A 20,567-nucleotide genomic window follows, 5' to 3' on the forward strand; every position below is an offset into this window, starting at 1 on the left:
AAAATGATCTCAAATAAAGTGTACTATGGGTTAAATGTATGGGACCTGAAAGTCAAACAGGGAAGTTAAGACTTATGAGGCTAATATACCCGTAAACTTATGGAAAAGGGATCTCTTACAATGGGCTATTCAGATTCCTGCAATACTAGAGACAGCTCATGATGAAATTAGAGGTGAAATGGTAGATGATTCTGGGGTAGGTATTGAAGTATGTCAATTGTCCAAACACAGGATACCCCAGGGATTGAGTTTCCAAATTTGTAAGGGAGCTGGGCTGCTCAAATACTAACAACCCTACCCTAAAATGTGGGTTGACTGACAAGCTTATATAGGTATATCTGTGGCCCTCAACTAAGGAAAACTTGCAGGTATCTGAACAGCTGGTAGAAGCTCAATGAAGAGTCTACCAGCCCATGGAATGTTGTGCTTGTTATAAAAAAAAAAATCAGAAAAGCAGAGGATGTTAATAGATTTAAGAGTGTTGAGTATTTCAACCAATGGGTCTATTACAGCCTGGAATTCCTTCGCTTCTTTATTACCTAAGTCACAGCTTATAACAGTAATATCAAGATGTACTTCATGGCTCCTGGCAGGCATAACTCTTGCCCCCTATTTAAGTTTATCTTAGCCTTTATAACCAAAATAGACACACAACTTGCTTCTGTGGTAAGCTTGAATAAAGAAGTGAATTTTAAGGTGTCTGGGACCTCTATAGTTGAGTGAGCTGCAGAGGATTTGGAGTTTGACATGTGACAGACAGTTACTAGACTCAGGGCCTATGCCCCAACAAGCCCGGCTTGACTATTTTGTCCTTGATAAGTCAATGCAAAGATCTAAATCAAGAAAAGGAGATTTTTATTCAATGCAGCCACTGAGGGAACAGAGACAAAGACCTAAGGACACCTCTAAGTGTATCTTGTAGTCCTGAAGTGAGGTTAAAGTTTTGAGTAGAGGAGTAGAGTTATGCGTATCTAAATGGTCCTGGACTCATCACTGTTTTGGCTTTACTCTCCTGCGAGGTAGTCTGTCAAGTTGAAAATCTCTTCCCAGGACAAAAGTTTCCTTCCTGCCTGGCTCAGGTTTTAGGGTTTCTCCCAACATGAGATTTTCTGGAAAGATTCCAATTCCCTGAGGCCTGTCTTTTCAATAGTCAAACAGTCAAACTCAGAGCACAAGTGTCACCTCAGAGGATCTCCATTTCTATGGAATCAGTAACATAATGAGATGGTCTGGCAAGATACAGAATTGATGTCTGATGTCAGCAATTAGCTCCCCTTTTATCACTGTGTACTAAACATAGTTCTGTGATGGAGCATGTAATTATTCTAGAGGTTTGTTCTATTATTTAATATTCATATCTATGCAAAAGTCTACAAGTAGTTTCCTTGAGGTATTTTCTAGCTCTGGTTTCTTCAGTTTTGCTGCATGTCCACTTTTTAAGACTGTCCTGGCCAGGCAGTGGTGGCGCACGCCTTTAATCCCAGCACTTGGGAGGCAGAGGCAGGCAGATTTCTGAGTTCGAGGCCAGCCTGGTCTATAGAGTGAGTTCCAGGACAGCCAGGGCTATACAGAGAAACCCTGTCTTGGGAAAAAAAAAAAAAAAGACTGTCCTGGCTTAGTCAAATTTTCAACCTGAGTTATCAACAATATACTTCTGAATATTTATTCATGTACATTGAGAACTGGAGTTTCATTTTAGATAAAGCAACTCTTTTTAGTATGCCTACATATGACAGTTTTCACACATATACTATACATACATGTGTATGTATATGTAACATTTATTTCTTATGACTTTCTAAGCATTAAGTGTTACATATATACATAGAAGGATTAAATGCAGTGTAATGATAAAAATGAGCCTCTGTGTACTCACCACAGAAAAGAACAACACCTAATGGCTCTGAAATCTCTGGGAACCTTTTCCCTGGAACTATTTTTAGTATTTTTATGCGTTCAAAATTTTACAAGCACCATATTTTAAACTACATGGTTAACTGTGAAGCAGAATGAGCATTTACATATTAAGAAACTAGCAAATGAGACAAAGATATGAAACAACTATGCACTGAAGCCATTATTGTGACTTTATTACAATAGTTACAAACAATATTTTTGTGGTATACAATCATCACAATTACTCAAATTATATACAAATAGATCTTTATACAAGTCTACATAAAAAAGACCCCCAATGACATTATCAACAAGATTTTTTTCTAACAGTTATGGCCAAGAAGAAAAAAAATTCACAGTTACTCTGTAATACTTTAAATGCAGCAACCATATTGCACATAAAACAGTCATAAACTTTAATGAGCAGATGTATATCTTTTAATTTAGTTTTCTACAAAATTTACATTTTCATGCAATACTTTACTGTATACAGAATGGTAGAGCTAGAATAAACAGATTAACTTACAAACTTTCAATAATGGCCACAAAATTAGAATTATTTTAAAGTACCATTTAAATTTTGCTGAAAAAAATTGCAGTGTAATAGAAATGAACAGACAGAGTCAAGTGTTTCACAGATGGAATTGCTATTCTAGTGTTCTTCTTTGTCTTTTCCTTTCTTCTCCTTCTCATCCTGCAGGGCAGTCCCGAGTTTTTTGATGAGAACGGACAGCACCTTGTCCAGTGGGTCCATTACTCCTCTCTGAAGCCACTTGGGAATAGTAGTCCTGGCATGGTGAAAGCCCAATTTTTGAAGAATATAATCAACACCTACAGGATCAATCTTTCTTCCAGTCCAAGAAATTAATCTAAAATGGTAATTAGAAATGGTCATTATCAAGGTGTATAATGCACGAACATTACTGTACTCCCTTAATATATCTCCTTGTACTAAGGTCAAATCTAAGTGGATTAAGGAACTCCACATAAAACCAGAGACACTGAAACTTATAGAGGAGAAAGTAGGGAAAAGCCTCGAAGATATGGGTACAGGGGAAAAATTCCTGAATAGAACAGCAATGGCTTGTGCTGTAAGATCGAGAATCGACAAATGGGACCTCATAAAATTGCAAAGCTTCTGCAAGGCAAAAGACACTGTTAATAAGACAAAAAGGCCACCAACAGATTGGGAAAGGATCTTTACCTATCCTAAATCAGATAGGGGACTAATATCCAATATATATAAAGAACTCAAGAAGGTGGACTCCAGAAGATCAAATAACCCCATTAAAAAATGGGGCTCAGAGCTAAACAAAGAATTCTCACCTGAAAATACCGAATGGCTGAGAAGCACCTGAAAAAATGTTCAACATCCTTAATCATCAGAGAAATGCAAATCAAAACAACCCTGAGATTCCATCTCACACCAGTCAGAATGGCTAAGATCAAAAATTCAGGTGACAGCAGATGCTGGCGAGGATGGGAGAAAGAGGAACACTCCTACATTGTTGGTGGGACTGCAAGCTTGTACAACCACTCTGGAAATCAGTCTTAGAAAATTGGACATAGTACTACCGGAGGATCCCGCAATACCTCTCCTGAGCATATATCCAGAAGATGTTCCAACCGGTAAGAAGGACACATGCTCCACTATGTTCATAGCAGCCTTATTTATAATAGCCAGAAGCTGGAAAGAACCCAGATGCCCCTCAACAGAGGAATGGATACAGAAAATGTGGTACATTTACACAATGGAGTACTACTCAGCTATTAAAAAGAATGAATTTATGAAATTCCTAGGCAAATGGATGGACCTGGAGGGCATCATCCTGAGTGAGGTAACACAATCACTAAGGAACTCACACAATATGTACTCACTGATAAGTGGATATTAGCCCAGAAATTTAGAATACCCAAGATATAAGATGCAATTTGCTAAATGCATGAAACTCAAGAAGAACGAAGACCAAAATGTGGACACTTTACCCCTTCTTAGAATAGGGAACAAACCACCCATGGAAGGAGTTACAGAGACAAAGTTTGGGGCTGAGACGAAAGGATGGACCATCAAGAGACTACCATATCTGGGGATCCATCACATAGTCAGCTTCCAAACGCTGATACCATTGCATACACTAGCAAGATTTTGCTAAAAGGACCCAGATATAGCTGTCTCTTGTGAGACTATGCCGGGGCCTAGCAAACACAGAAGTGGATGCTCACAGTCAGCTATTGGACGGATCACAGGGCCCCCAATGGAGGAGCTAGAGAAAGTACCCAAGGAGCTAAAGGGATCTGCAATCCTATAGGTGGAACAACAATATGAACTAACCAGTACCCCCCCCCCCCCGGCCCCCCAGAGCTCGTGTCTCTAGCGGCATATGAATCAGCAGATGGCCTAGTCGGCCATCACTGGAAAGAGAGGCCCATTGGTCGTGCAAACTTTATATGCCTCAGTACAGGGGAACACCAGGGCCAAGAAGTGGGAATGGGTGGGTGGGGGAGTGGGGGGGGGGAGCATGTGGGGGACTTTTTGGGATAGCATTGGGAATATAAATGAAATAAATATCCCCCCAAAATAAAAATAATATACTCTGGATAAAACACTTTAGCAGATATATTTGAATACTTGAGTCTAAAAGCCTTGTATTCATTGTAATAGTTCCTAAAAATAATTTATGTGTGCTGATAAGTCTTGGGGGCTGGTCTGGTGTTATGTATGCAAATGTTAAATTCTGAACCCCATGATCTGGTTGCTCCCAGATGAGTGAGTGCTCACATACAGTGGCCTTTGTTGTGTAAACCTTACTCACCAATTTAAAGCTATTGGTTAAATAAAAGTGGCTACAGCCAATTACTCGAGAGAATAGAGGTAGGGCTGGGAAGGTTGCAGAAGGGAGAGGGAGAGGGAATGAGAGGGAGGGAGAGGGAGAGAGGGAGAGAGAGGAGGGGGAGGGAGAGAGAGGGAGAGAGGGAGAGAGAGGAGGGAGAGGGAGAGAGGGAGGGAATGAGAGGGAATGAGAGGGAGAGAGGGAGAGAGAGGAGGGGAAGGGAGAGAGAGGGAGAGAGGGAGAGAGAGGGGGGGGGAGGGAGAGAGGGAGGGAGAGGGAGAGAGGGAGAAAGGGAGGAGGGAGAAGGATAAAGAAGATTTTTACTTCATTGGTACCTGCATTTGAAAAATATGTTGGCTCAAAGTCTCTGCAAAGAAAGGACAAGAGCTTACTGCATAAAACTGTGAAAGTGAAGCAGTAAGTAGTGAAGGAAGCCTAGAATGAGGGATGCCAGGAGAGTGGGATGTCTCCTGAGAAAAGCTGCAGGCATGGAGAACTGGCCCAAAAGAAGAGGGTATGAGTATTTCAGGAGGCAGAGCTGGAAAACTGGAGCCACTCAACACCTTTGGAGCCTTGGTTTCTGTTCTGTTTGGTTTCAGTACTGCTTTGGCTCAATCTTCCCTGCCATTTCCTCCATATGTAATGGGGAAGGTTTATTCTTTGCCAGTGTATATTGGAAATATTAACTTGTCCTTTGATTGTATAGCAAGCAGTTCACAGTTAACAAAGGGCCTTAAGTCCCAAAAGAGACTTTGGAATTTTAAATAGGACTGGAACTATGAAAACATTTGAAAGTGAATAAATGCATTTCTCATTATGGGGTGGCTTTAAAGCCTGTGGGGGATGAAGTGGGTATTGTGGTTTGAACATACACCATGTCTCTCATGGGCTGCACTGAACACTTGGTTCCCAGCTGATGGCAGTGTTGAAGATTGTGGACTCTTTAGGAGGTGAGGCTTTCCTAGATGAAGTCTAGGTCAGGAGCAGGTTCTGAGCTATTAGAGCATGGCTACACTTCCTGTCATGTTCTTGTTCTGATTGTGTATACACTGTGAGCAGCTGCCTCATATTGTGACACCAAGATGGACAGTTTATTTCCTCCTAAACTGTGAGCCCCAATACTCTTCCACCTACAGCTTCTTGTCAAGCATTTGGTCACATCAGTTGGAAAAACAACCACTTTAGTACCCTTGAACATACTGAGGTGTGCACACCAAATTCTTACCTAAGAGTAGGCTCCAGATGCCATGTGTTGCACATAAAGTCTCGCCAGTCCACAGTGGTGTAAGTGATGCCATCTTCTCTGTCTCTGTCAGAGGAACTATCATCCTGTATAATAAGTGGACATTTTTGTCCTGGTCGAGTGGATAAAATCCGAGGTGGAAAAATGGCTATAATAATAATAATAATAAATATATGTAAAGCCAGATCTTAAGAACCACCACTAGCTCTATTACCATGCCAAGTTTCATTTAATTACACCTGTTAAAAGGTATCTTAAAATAAGCCACGGGAAAATATCAATTCTTAGTATTTCTGTGAACAGTGAGGTTGTCACTGTGGTAAAGTATGTAGAGATCACATTTGTGTTAGCAAGTGTAGGGCACTGTAGTCAACAGAGGTAGATTGATTTCCTCAACGATGACTAATAGTTGAGTATGCTGGTCACATCTGTGATCCCAGCTGGGAAGGAGAATGAAGAGACTGCCTACTTCAAGCCAGATTAAAATTTGGTGAGATTGTGTGTCAAAATAAAAATGTGAAGGAGGGCCAGGGGTTATTAACTCCCTGGTAAAATACTTTCTTGTCTAAACGTCAACATAGCAAGAAAGTTGTACCTTGATGACTTTTAAAAGTTTAGTTGTACTGTTACTTATATACCAAATTCAATAGTTGTATAATTACATAAACAGTGTCAATAAGAAGCATTTTGTGTACAGTCCTTTCCTTATGGTGCTTAAGAAAAGTCTCTTTAAAGTTGGCAATCATAAATACACACGCATGTATGATCAAATCTGAGACACACATAGACTTTTATGTGATCTAATTGAATAAACACAACATTTCTCTTTAAGTACAAACATCAGAACACAAAGTGGACTTAAAACAGTTGAATATGATGTTCGCTATGCAACTTTTATTGTAACTTGATTGGTAACAGGCTAGGCAGTACCACAGCAAGAACACAGATGCCTACAAGTTCTGCTGCTTACTGGCTTCTATTATTGGTGGAAGTTACACTGTTATAATAATCTCCATGTTCTAGAAATTGTTGATTTCTGTCTAGTCTTACATAATGGTGTAAACTTTCTCAGAGATGCTTATGTTTATTTTGGTTTAAATTGTAATAATGACCTATACTTAAGTGGCTATTAGACTATCTTTACAATGAAATCTTTACAGACAACATTTTGTCTTTTCTCATTCAAATGTCTTACAACTGTTTATGCATTCCTGGGGATTGAGTCTAGGCCTACCAGATGCTACACAAGTACACTAAGATATATAACCCTAATCTCTTTAAGTTTTTCCCTAAGAAAAATGTTCACTAAATTGGCTGGGTTAGCCTTGAACCTGCAATCCTCTTGAATCACTGGGATTATAAACTAATGCCAACCACACCTTGCAATATTTCACAAAATGTCAAGGGTTTCATAATATATTTGAGGGACATAATATGGGCTCTCACATATGGGCAGACTGAAAATGAAGCTTGGAACGTTGGTTTGTACAAAGTTTGCTTTGTATAATTTTGTATAGATACTGAACACAGCATGAGCATCAAGGTAACTAGTGACTGCTGCCCTTCAGTGCTAGGACAGGAAAGGTGGGCTCGACAGACAGTGCTGTCCAGGGCAAGGCGTGAGATGTGTGGCAGCTTGATCTTACTCTTCCCACCATCACTATAGATTTTACTCTTGTCCAATTTTTGGTATATTTCTGATGAAGAGTAATTAATGGAAGACCAGTCCAATCTATGTTAACTTGTTAACTTTGTACTCTTCCCAAATGGTCGTTTTGAGGTATCTGCAATGTAAATTTAACATTTTTTTCTTCATAAAAAACAAAACAAAACAAAAACCCCAAATAAAATTAAAGAATGGCCTCAACAAATTATGTTTTTCCAAGTTATATTTACTGAGAATCACATGTAGAGTTGGGCCTGGCAAAGTAGCCCTGCTATCCTAGACCTATATGGGAAGGTGAGGCAGGAGGATCAAAAGTTCAAGGCCTGCCTAAAATGCAGAGTGAGCTCAAGGTCATAAGGAAAGCCTGCCTCAATACCACCACCATGCATCCAGCAGAAACTCAGAAACCTGTCATGTAGTTTTAGAAGTGCTACTTCATGACATTTGCAGTCCACAGAGGAAAAAGACATTCATCCTATCCCCAGACCATAAAAACATTCTCCATGTTAATCCACTGGCACTTGCCTTTCCTGTAATTGAAAGAAGAAAGAAAAACCATGCAACCCACCCTTTTCTTTTTCTTTGAGATATGCTGACACCAGATCATGGAGAAACATGATGAGCTCGGCATCCATAGTCACACAGATGTGGTCAGTGAACTCGGTCACCACACTGCACTCCACCTTGGGTTTCAAGCTGGCATCTGAAACGATAAAGGATGTTACGGTGAAAAATTCCATGAAGCAAAGGCCTCTTCCATCGATAAAGATTTACATAGATCCATGTAAATGCATACACTTGTAATATAAATGTGAAGATTTGGGAAATGAGCAACTGCTATGTGCATATGATTTACAGACTAATGAGAATGTAGTGAAACATTCCTAGAATGTATCATTGTTCCTTAAAATAAATAAAGTCCAATTATTCTTCCCAATATTTGGCCAAAAAGGCACAAATAAGCTAAATAAATTTACCACAGTCTATGTATATCTGGTAAAAACATCAATTTGACTTACATCACCGGTTTTATTAAATTGGATATTTTCCACATACCTTGTAATGAAGGCTCCTGTGGTTCTTGAACATGAATTGATTTAAATTCTAGCTGCATCCTTGGTAATGCGAAGATGGTCTCTGTTTCATGGTTGTAGCTAGAACCTCCCCGAAACCCACTCAACAAACTAGAATTCTTTACAGTAGTACTGTTCTCCGTGTTATTGGCATCAACATTACGAAGTAAGTTTAGCTCTACATACATAAAAACAGAAAGGGTTATGTTAAACCAAAGGGCACTGTCACCACATTGCATTTAAACAATGTATAGAGAATGATCACTTGTTGGGGGTTCATCTGTTGCTATGTATACAAATTTTAAATTCTGAACCCCAAGATATGGTTGCCTCTAGACAAGTGAATTATCACATACACCAGTCTTTGTTGTGCAAACCTTGCTTCCCAATTTAAAGCTATTGGTGAATAAAAGGCTAGAGTCAGTGATTGGGCAGGAGAGAGGAAGGCAGAACCTGAAACATGAGTTATGTGACCAGGAGAAATGCATCCTGAGGACAGACTGGTGGGGCAAAAACAGCCCTGGTGAAACTCAAACAGTAAGGAACTAGAGGTATATATATATGTCTGGGATGTAAGTGAGAATAGCTCGAAACCCTTAGGCTTACAGCTTATAAGCGGAAATAGAAGGCTTTTGTGTTTTTTATATGGGATAACTGGAATAAATAATTTACAATCACTAGAGCCGAGTGACAAAAAAAAGTATGCCTCTAAAAGAAATAAACTGTATTTAGACATAGGCAAATAAATGAGGCTTCAGAGTAATAGATTTAGCCAAATTGTACAAAGTGTGGCTTTAAAGATACTATATCAAATGCTAATCACTTTACAAGTTGGAAATAATGATATTCTTAAGAAGAAATGTGTACTTTACTGTTATTAAGTTGGATCTTATCAAACTGAATGGTCTATATAGATTGAACACTACATATTATCCTGACCCGTGAAATTATGTAGAAGCCCTATTTTTTGGAACATTATAACTACTCTCCTGCTGTGAGGATTATTGCTGTGGATTCATAAACAGCTTCCTGGAACATCCTAGGTAAAAGAAAATCTTAAAAAACAAAAAGACGACAAAAAACCTCAACAACAACCCTATTCCAAATGTATAAAAGTCAAAATAGGCCATAGTCTTTTTTTTTTCTTTTTAACATATTTTTACCCCTCCAGAGTGTGTGCCTATTCCTGAAAGCTAATCTAAAATCACATGGTATAAGCAATATTTTTCATTTAGAAAGGCCATTTTTAAGTAAAACAGTTAAATCTTAACATATCTTAATCTAATCAGCTTTGCCAAATATCAGAGGATTGATAAAAGCAATGTTACATATGCAAACTGAAAGCAATCACATAGGAGCAATCTGGCAAATACTATAGTTATTTACAACGTGACCTGGCAGTGACATAGCTGAACATTCTTTTACACTCACTACACCACGGGTAGGGCTTTGGTGGTTATGCCTTGTCATCTTGGTTATTAGACCAGAGAAGTGGTCTCATAGGTGAAAAATTCATCAAAAGTATTTTCTTTACATTATGAATTAATGAATATTACTGAGATTTTATTCCAGGTAAATAGAATCTTACATTTTTGGCATTTTGCTAGTTGGCCATATAATACATTTCCCAAATGCCTAATTTTAGAATAACTACAAAACATTTTTTCTAATAATTCTAAAATATTTACCAAATATTACAAAATTAACAAATTTAATTTTTATTTATTTAAAACTAACTTTTAAAGGATGGTTTCAGTATTTCTAAAATAATTTGAACCTGTAAAATGTTGTACTACCAGGTGGTTGTTTCTTGTATTAAATAACCACTTTGTGTATCAACAGAAATAAAATAAAAACTGTATCAAGACATGAACATTTGATCTCTACTTGATTTCTGAACAGCTGACAGAGGTCAAAATGAAACAAAAAAGAAAATAAGCCCAAAAAGGCTAAATATTCAACCTTCATTCCTTGTGGCAGTGACATAGTTGAACCATTCTTTTACGCTGGCAACTCCATGGGGTGGGTTTTCGTGGCGACGCCTTGTTATCTTGGTTATTGTTGCCATGGGACTTTCCAGAGCACCACATGGTTTGGTAACCATGGTATTATGACCCAGATGAAAATCCAGTGTTTGAACAATGTATGTCGAGTGGTCACTAGAGCCTATAACACAAGATAAGTATGTTTCTAAAAGTGATAAACTGTCTTTATGGCTAAGAAAATAACTATGACATCAGAGTAACAGATGTAGATAAGCTACATAGAGTAGGAAAGGCTAAATAAGTGAGAAAGCCCACAGTTAGCTGGTTTTATCCCAGTGAAATGAAGAACATCAACCATCTTGTTAAGAAACCTCGAAGTGGGTCAGTCAGTGTTATACCACTCAGAAAGCAGAGGCAGGGGGATCATGAGTTACAGGACAACCTGGGCAACTGAGTAAGACACTGTTAAAAAGCAAAGCACAAGGCAACACTGAATAGGAAACTGCTCAAAGGAACTGCTCTTTTTACATTTTTATTAGTTCTTTGAGAATTTTGTGTATGTCCTGGTGTCCTTTTTAAAAAACCTGCCAAGGCCAATTTGTGTTGCTCAAATATTCCTGAGGTATCCCAGGGCTCTATTATTTCCCTCAAGTTTTATAACACAATGTTTGTTTGTTTGTTTCTGTCTGACAGAGAATTTTCTCATACCATCACTGTCTTCATGTTTTTATAAGGAATATTTCTAGATAACATGCTAAGGCCATCACAGCAGCACTAAATTAAGTAACATGGAGTACGAGGGCAAGTTTAGAAGTATATTTAGATGTTTCTTTAACAAGTCTATACTTTATAAATGCTGATTCACTAACAATGAACTCCCCGATCTTTTACTTACAGGATAACAAACAGAGATGGATTTCTCCAATAAAAAAAAAAAAAAAAAGTCAGAAGGGGCTGGTGAGATGACTCAGGGGATAAAGGCACTTGCTACCAAACCTGACAACCTGAATTTAACCCCTAAAATCCACATGATGAAAACTGAGGACCAACTCCTCAATCTGTCCTCTGACTTCTCCATGTTTGTTATAGCACAAATGAATCCTTTCCAAAATAAACAACTGCAAACAAACAAAAGTAAAAAGGAGGTCAGGGAGATGGCTTAGTGTGCAGAGCATTTGCTGTACAATGAGACCCAACGCTCCAATTCCAGAATCAATATAAAGCTGGACACAGTGTTATGTGTCTCTAGTCCCAGGACTCCGACAGTGAGGTGTGCGGTGGGCACAGGAGATTCCCTGGAAGCACATGAGTCAGCTAGCCTAGTCTTAAAGGAGGCGGAGGGTGAGCACTTACACCTCAGGTTGTCCTCTAACTTCATATGCACTGTGGCACGCACATGCCTTCACTCAGACATATGCATGCACACACAGCATACAAAAACACACATCTACCATACATCATACACAAACACACTTATGTCATACACATAGACACACACACATGCACACACAGTCCTCAAAAATCAACATACAAAACAAAGAAAAAAAAAGACTTATTTATGATCGTGCCAGAAGACACAAAGGATAAAAGCTGGAGATGTGCCACACTACCATCTTCCCAGATTTTCTGAGCTTCAGTCCAGAAGGCAATATTTGGTTCTTCTAAATGAAAAAGGGCCCAGGATTTTGAACGGAAATTTGGACCATGAAAACAAGCCAGGGTCATATGATTTCCATGCAAGCTCATGGATCCTCCAAACTGCATCCCATCTTCTGGTAATGGAACCTGAAATAAGGATATGTGGCATCCAGATACCACCTTCAACACGCCAGGCCAATGTCGATGGTGTGCAGCATCAAGCACTACAAGAAAATGAAGAAACATTCATCATAAATTGTCTCAAGTATCCAGAGGTGGGTCTATAGCCATGTGTATGATGTGTGTTTTCCATTCTGATAATGAGTGGAAATAATGGGGAATGCTAAGCAATTGTTCAATAGACAGTAGGAAAAGATGCTGCATAAGGATGGACAGAGCTTGGGAAGGTATGCACTTTCTAGTGTTCAAAACTCTCACAACTCGAGGTCTATGATGCTGACTGACTTACAAAGAGCCTGAATGGTATTTCACACAAATTCTACATAACAAGAAATACAGCAACTGCCAGTTATGTCTATCAACTTTTCACAGGTTAAAAAAAAAAAAAACCCAGAATGAGGGGTTTTATGTTTCTTTCCTTGTGCTTTCTACTTAAAGTAAGGTCAGATGACTAGCACCATCAGCACCACAATAAGAGCTTCTTAGAATTCCCCAGTCTTAAATTCACTCATTTCCTGGGCTGAGCACAGCTCAGTGATAGAGCATTGGCTTGGCATGTGGAAGGCCCTGAGTTCACTTCTTAGCACTTTCAAAATATAGATTCCCAGGTGTTATACATGCACATGAATGTTTGAAAAGGGCTAATCAATCACAGAATTCAGATTTAGATATTTTTCACTTATTTCAGTAATGTCCTTTTTTGACGGTTTCCATTTTTTTCTTAGTGCTACCGAGGATCATACATTGTATTTAACTGGTCTTGACAAGGACTTTTTAAACTTTGCACAGCACCAAAATTTACATATGCTTGCTAACAACAGTGCTTATAAAGACTATAAAGGCGTAAAGGAATAAGAAAATGATACACAAACAGGTCACTGAAGAGAGTATGGTGTCCTGCAGACAACTGGCCATGTTTATTTAGTAATTATAGTCATACAAAAAGAACTACGCCAAACTAAAGGAGAATATAGATAGATAACAACCAGGTTTAAACTGTGAGCATGGTCAGGACAAACTGCTTGGTACTTGTGGGTCAGTCATTAAGTTTGAATAGTTCCTGGAAGACAGAGATAGGTAACTGGCAAAGTAGAAAGTTTGAGTGTAAAAAAGGGATAGTGATACTTTGGCCAAACAACATTCCAGGAAGGCCAGGGCTACACAGAGAAACCCTGACTCGAAAAACAAAGCAAAGTAAAACAAACAAACAACAAACAAACAAGTGTACAAATATGTAGAGAATATACAGGAATCTGTTCATGTTTAAGCTCTGAGCTGCTTCACAGTGATGATTCTGAGGCAGGAATATGACCCTTCACTTTTGTTTACATTTTCTAGCTTGCTTTCAATGTACACACTTAATTAAGGAGACAGCTCAGGTGTAGCGGTGCACACCTTTTCAATCCCAGCACTTAGGAGGTCAGCCTAGTCTATATAGCTAGTTCCAGGACAGCTTGGGCTATGTAGAGAAACCCTGTACCTAGAAAACCCGAAAACCACAAGTAAAGAGTTATGAACTAAGAGTTACCAAGTTGTCCTCATTCTGCTTACTACTAATCACATTTACCACTGTCATCCTAGTTAAAGGTACCATCTTCCCTGTGTCCATCCCTAACTGCCTACATGTGTGTTCTCCCCACAGTAGCCATGGTGATTATTTGCAAAGGAGTATTTTACACCAAGGTAAACCAAATGATACCAAATGTCTTAAAATCTCTATAATACTCATCATATTAAAAACCTTATTTTTGCCTTTTGCCTGAGATAATGTCCAATATTTTTCTTACTGATCATTCTGTTCTGTTCACAGTTATTTTAATGACTCTCATTTTCCCTCAAATCCCCACGTCCATTGAGAACATGTCAGGCAAGGGCCCTACCCCTGAATTGCATCTCCAGACTATTGTGACCATTTCATTCTGAGACAGGGTCTTACACTAAGTTGTCCAAGCTGCCTTTGAACTTGATCTGTAGTCTACTGCCTCACCTTCCCAAGGGGTTAAGATCCCAGGTCCAGCAATGATTCTCAAATAAGCCAAGTTTATGAGGAACAACAGGAGCTTCAGACCTCCACAGCCCTCTGCCCAGAACTTTCCCAACATGCAATCTCATATCTTTCATCAAGTGACTCATTTCTACTAACATGTCACTTCAGACAAAGGCTTTCCTGATCATCTTTTCTGAAATAGCCATTATTTCACTTTAACCTTCTCTGTATCCTTCCCATGCTGTGTGTTTTACATAAGTGCTTCTATCTACCTGAAACCATGACTTTTATATATTTAATTATAGTCTCCATCTCCTATTTGAGTGTAAGGTTCATGAGTTAGTGATGGCATAGCTTGCAACTCGTGTGCCTAGAGAAGTACGAAAGCATGTAGTTGTTGCTTAATAAATACACGCTAATTTCTTAATTACTAAGTGAAAGATGATAACCTGCCTAATACTAGGTTAACAGACAGACTCAGTTATTCTGCGTCCTCAGCCCATGTCACATATCAGAATTTAACTTTGTCATGGAGTGGATATGCTGCAGCTAAGCTGTGGTGGAGGATAAAAAGTAACACCTTCCCAAAGAGCAGCTGACACCATTACTAGGAACACAGTCAGTTTTCTGCTGAGTGGACGGGATGGAGAGCCCACAGGATGCTTTCTAAGTACAGCATACAAATGTGTTACTTACAAATATAACATATAGGGAAGACAAACAATATACCAACGCTCTAACCCTTACATTGTTCTTGTGAATTCCTTTCCAGGTTGTTGGTCACTGTCTTGGGCGGCAGGTAAGGAACAGGTCCCCAGGTTGAGAGAGCTCGCTTACTAGTATCAAACTGTTGTGTGAAAAACTCTTGGAGCTTCATTCCTATTTTTATCAAGTCTGGTGTAGTTGATCTTGATATCATTACTTGAAAAATATCCCATTTCAAATCTCCATGCACAAAAATCTCACTAAAGCATGAAATACAATTTGTATAATAAATATCAGAGATGATATAAATAAAGCAAAAATAATTATCCTCCCCTGCCCAGCCCTTTTCATTTGTATTAGTTGTATAATATAAAAATTAGTCTGTAGAAAAAAAATGAACTAATTCTCCTGCCCCTGAATGTTAAAAAAATAATGTTAACAGCAGTCACACAAAGTTTTCAGAAGGGGACATCCTAATACATACCTTTTATCAGTCATGCTTGAATCCAAGGCGTTATACAAGTTTACTTTCCATTCATCCTGAAGCTTAAGATCAGCATTACTGAAGATACCCATGAGGATGCTTGAGCCCATATAATCAACTCGAGACTCAGTAGAACCCATAGTAATCTGTATTTTGTGGTTTGGTTGCTGATTTGGATGTTCAGAAATATGAGCTAAAATAAAATCAATAATCACTTTCCAAATATTCATGGAAAAACTTATCAAATTCAACTTTCTAAAGCTCTTTTCTTCAAACATAATGTTTGAAAATAAGCTGTGTAGTTGTTAAATTCCAACATACCGACCATCTCCAAAGCATTGACATCAATGGTCCCACCAACTACTCCTCCTTTGGAATCTAACTGTGACCTTCCCAGACCAACAGACATGCTAATCTCTCGATCACGGTTGCTTCCTACAGAAAGCCGGCCTTGGCTTTTCAAACCACTAGTTGTCCAACTAAAAAGAAGGAAAAGATTGTTAGATATGTGGCTGGTAATATCTTGAATTAAAACCAGTAGCAAAATCAGATTATACACAGAAGATCTGATTTTATAATGAAATATGTGGTTGATGTTTGAATATTAAAACTAATGAAGCTTTATAGCTAGAAAAGTATCCTATTTTCTGATAATTCTCCATTGGGAATGTGTTTCATGTTGTTTGTATTATAGTGTCCTAACAATTAATCCATTTTCAGATTAAAAAGTTTAAAACTTTTCACCTATTTAACTGTCTCAAAATATTACTACATTTAAAAGGGTTTGAACTGCTTTACAACACTGCAAGGAACATTTTAAGTGCTATTAGATAGACATATTTTCTCTGAATAGCTTACGTTGTATTTCCCATGACATTGCTCATGTTCATTTGGACGTTTAATTGTTTCAGGTTGATAGCGAACACAACAAGCGTCTCCCACGGAGTCCCTTGCTGGCTTGCTGCTTTGTTTGATTTGTTAACAGGAGTTGATGTTTTTGAAATTGAATCTAAAGTCAGAAAGAAAAGCCCCAAATGCACATTTATTCACTTAAAACAGAGCTTATTACAAAGTAAAACCCACTAGATTCTATAATCAAAAGGTAGACATGATATTGTTGTATGAGTCCAAATGTTTAATAATCACATTTCTTCTAAAACAGGTGAGATGAGGGGGCTTTGGTGTACATGAGATACAGATGCACAGATAATTCATCACTCCAGGATTTTCTTCATAAAAGCCAAAAGCCAAAGTGTTTCAGTCAAACAGAAGCCTCAAAGACAGAAACCATTCAGAAATGCAGGCATTGGCTGGGTAGCTGGCATTCATCTAATGGAGTCTGTGAGCAAACCAAGTACTGACCTTGCTCATTATACTTTGGTCTTGGTTGTGCCAAGAACTATATCATTCATTTTGATATATTCAGGCATTAGCACAAGGAGAACACCAGTGTGCAAGAGGTGGAAAAAAAAAGACTAAATAAACAAACAATTGAATCAATATAAAGACTGTTTCTTCAATATTGAAGCATCTTTTGGTACATTCACGACATTGTTAGAATGTTTCTTACAGAGTACATTGACAATATGGCAACTCTTCCCTTCTACCTTTTGTGAAGCTACTAGACAGCCACGGAGCTCTTCTGTAGGTAGTACCTGGAAGGGTTTGGTACTTATTGGTTTCTTTTCCTCAAGAATCCATCTCTAGTAGTTGGGGCAGAAACCTGAGTAAGATTTTTATCTTAGGAACACTGGAGGCATACTGGCCAACAAAAGTTACCTCTTCGAGGGACTGAAGAGTCTGAAACACTCCTTGATCTTATAGAAGCTGGGGACTTGAGGCTTTGTGCTGCTGTCCCCGGTGACATGGTATTGTTGGTCATGTGCTCATTGAACACATTGGGTGACTGCGGCATATGGGTGAAGGAGGCTGACTGGCTTGGCTGATCCCAGGTCCTGCAGTATGCTTTCCTTGATGATTCAGGAGAAAGGTGCTGGCTCACTCCTTCAATAGAGTCAGGAGTCCCTGGACCAGATGCTAGTACACCAGTAGAAGACAAAGTAAAAGTCACAGATAAGAACATTAAGTGAGAAAAGTTCTTTCACCCAGACACTATTTCTAACTACACTGTCTAGTCCTTTCACAGATAGCAGTATTTGCAAAGAACAATCCAGCATTTTATTTAATCCTGGCAGAAAGTACATTACTGGAGAGAGAACAAACACACTCAAGAGCTTTTACATTTTCCACTGTATCAGGGCAACTGTACTATTCCTATCCACAACCTCTTCAGCTCGTCATAACAGTAGCTAAGATCAAGAAAGAGATGGAGGCAAAAACAGTACGATGTCTTCAGTATTTTCATTTTCCCATGCTTTAATTAACTACTAATTAACCATAGATACTTGCATCTCCAAATTTACAAGGGTCACCGAGTAAATTATTACAGAATAAAATGTTAGTAGGCAATCTTCAAGAGGGTAAGGCATTTGTTTGTTTGGTATGCTGAGTGCTTGCCATTAGAAGGACTCAACACACATTCTTTTGAACAAATGAATGAATCACATGGTATAGATTAACAAAAATTGTGTTACTAATCATGGATCTTCTTTTCTTTAACCCAAATGAAAAGAAATCTAATTATGGTTACATAACACACTTACTTGGCAAGTTTACAGTTTGGTCTCCAAGGAACAGGCGCCTTGCAATACTTCTCCTATACCAGGCTCTTGGAAATGCAAGGATTTCACTGAGTCGGCGCATATCGTACTTAAATGAAGCAGACCCTATATCACAAACAGCTGATGCAGAAATAGTTTGTTAGAACTTAGAACAGACTTCTAAAACTTTTAACACTTTAGTTATCAGACATGGTATTAGAGAGCCGAATATACCTACTGTTTTAAACCATAAAATACCAGGATACATTGCATTTTATCTTTCTTCAAAAGATAAAGAGTGCATTGCGAAATCATTAGCTCTGTGTCCTTTCTTCGGGAGATGGCAAGTTAGGGCTCTATTAATGTTCTGCCACAGAGAGGTGCTAGAGATTAGCTATAAAGCAAGCTTTTAGTATAACATAGGGCTCATCAAATATGGAGAATAGGTTAAGATTATGAGCTAGAATATGAACTTGCACAAAGGGAACTGCAAACCAAACAGCTGTGTGCAAGGGAGCACTTATTTCCCTTTTTGTCCAGGGCAGAAATTTTCACAAGAAAAGCACCCTTATGGTTCTCTTCAGGGGCTCTGCTTTGGCACCTTTTCTTTTCTGCACCCTTTCTCTTCTGTTCCTCTCCCACAGCTTCTTTAGATTAGCATGCTAGTGATTCTGAGCACATACAGACAGGCCTGGTGACCAGCTGATCCACCAATAGATCTATAATCATTTTTAGATTGTTTTATAGTTATGTAAGTTAATGGTTTCAACCATTTCCCTCCAGGTCATTTAAGTTCACAGCCACCCTTTGTCCTCTACTGCTCCTTGTGCAACTTCAAGACTTCCTTCTCTCATTTTGAAGCTATTCCCACCTTTCTCTTTTTACTGTTACATCAGATTTTCACTCACTACTGCTGACTAAACAGCGTCCTTAAGCATCTTTTCCTCCCATTGTTTGCGGTACTACTGACTCTCTTTCTAAAACACCAATCTGAAGCATCATTCCAATCCTTTAGCCTCTAATGGCTTCTCACCACCTAAAGAATAAATATCTGATCCCTCAGTGCAATCTGACTCCACAGTCAGCTACTGGTGTATTTCATCACCTTGACTTTTAGCCAGGACTTCTCCCTCTTGCCCCGTCTACTCTGTACAATAAGTATTTGATTAAACCTCATGATTCAGCCATAGTAGCCAAAGATGCTCCAAAGATATCCCTCTTCAATACCACTATGATTCGAAATATCATGTTGCTACTTTCAAGGGTATGTTCCTGACATCAATATGTGTTATTATCATTTTTGTTCACATGTAAGACCTGCATTACTCACATCTGTTCACACTAGTAACCTAGCATAGTGTCTGGCAAAAGTTTACTATAAAATATAGGCTAAAAGTGTTTGCTAAATGGTTATCACCTTAAAGGAAAATACTGTATTAGTGGGATTATTGTTGTAAACATTTTCACTTAGTACCCTAAATTCCCAAGATGGTTATATTCACTTAATTTTAAGTACTCAAGTTACAATGCAAAGACCTACTAACACAAAGTAGGACTTATTATTAAAGCTACTCATCCGATTTTTAGTGTTGTAAATATCTACAAGTTGATACACATAAAAAGTCATAAATTTTAGGAACCCATAATCAAGAAGAAGCAAAATAAAAAAATAAGAATTTTTTGTTCTTTAATTTGGTATTTTTTACCCTTGGAGTCTTTGTAGGCTAGGCTGAACTTCTTACCTTTATCACTAAGCTTAATGTTTATGTATACTTAATATTTAAGCACTATTAAAAATAGAGTTCATTGTTTAAAATGATAATATTTTAATTAAAAACTATAAAAGAGAATACCAGATATATTGATTAATGTAGTGTCCATTTTGCTTGTAGACTTGCTTACAGATTGACTTTCAAAAAATGAGGCGCCTCCTGAGCGCCTTATCCGAGACAAGCTCACTTTTACAAACTCGAGGTTTATACTTAGTGAGTCTTTTCGACCAGTGACTGAAGTGGGTTCTTCATCCACATTCCCTGAGAAAAACAAAACAAGAAAAATGCCCACATGTATGCACATGTACATACAGATGTGTGCATATGCACACAACTAGTTAAAGAAGATTATCCAATATACTGTAACATGTCACCAATTAACAGGAGTTAAATTAGTGAAAATCTAGACAGAATAATCTAAGAAGCATTTGCATTTCTCACAGAGTT

At 38.3% G+C, this 20,567-nt stretch overlaps 1 protein-coding gene across 12 annotated transcripts in view; it reads right to left on the reverse strand.

Annotated features, from left to right (window-relative positions):
- Positions 1–2,064: 2,064 nt before the first annotated feature.
- Positions 2,065–20,567, reverse strand: part of Bltp1 (bridge-like lipid transfer protein family member 1) — a 192,252-nt gene continuing 173,749 nt past the window's right edge. For all 12 annotated transcript variants that reach the window (XM_029475242.2, XM_029475248.2, XM_085835948.1 and 9 more), the window contains 13 exons: positions 20,202–20,381; positions 18,352–18,489; positions 17,468–17,725; positions 16,547–16,697; positions 16,010–16,167; positions 15,689–15,881; positions 15,247–15,464; positions 12,305–12,556; positions 10,672–10,875; positions 8,693–8,887; positions 8,205–8,339; positions 5,953–6,118; positions 2,065–2,765 (listed from right to left, as the gene is read on the reverse strand). In XM_029475242.2, the coding sequence (XP_029331102.1) occupies positions 2,549–2,765; positions 5,953–6,118; positions 8,205–8,339; positions 8,693–8,887; positions 10,672–10,875; positions 12,305–12,556; positions 15,247–15,464; positions 15,689–15,881; positions 16,010–16,167; positions 16,547–16,697; positions 17,468–17,725; positions 18,352–18,489; positions 20,202–20,381 (2,465 nt within the window). In that variant the 3' untranslated portion in view covers positions 2,065–2,548. The remainder of the gene's footprint in view (positions 2,766–5,952; positions 6,119–8,204; positions 8,340–8,692; positions 8,888–10,671; positions 10,876–12,304; positions 12,557–15,246; positions 15,465–15,688; positions 15,882–16,009; positions 16,168–16,546; positions 16,698–17,467; positions 17,726–18,351; positions 18,490–20,201; positions 20,382–20,567) is intronic.

This window comes from Mus caroli, unplaced genomic scaffold (genome assembly GCF_978045245.1).
Source record: "Mus caroli unplaced genomic scaffold, Mus_caroli_1 scaffold_3, whole genome shotgun sequence".
Lineage (NCBI taxonomy): Eukaryota > Metazoa > Chordata > Mammalia > Rodentia > Muridae > Mus > Mus caroli.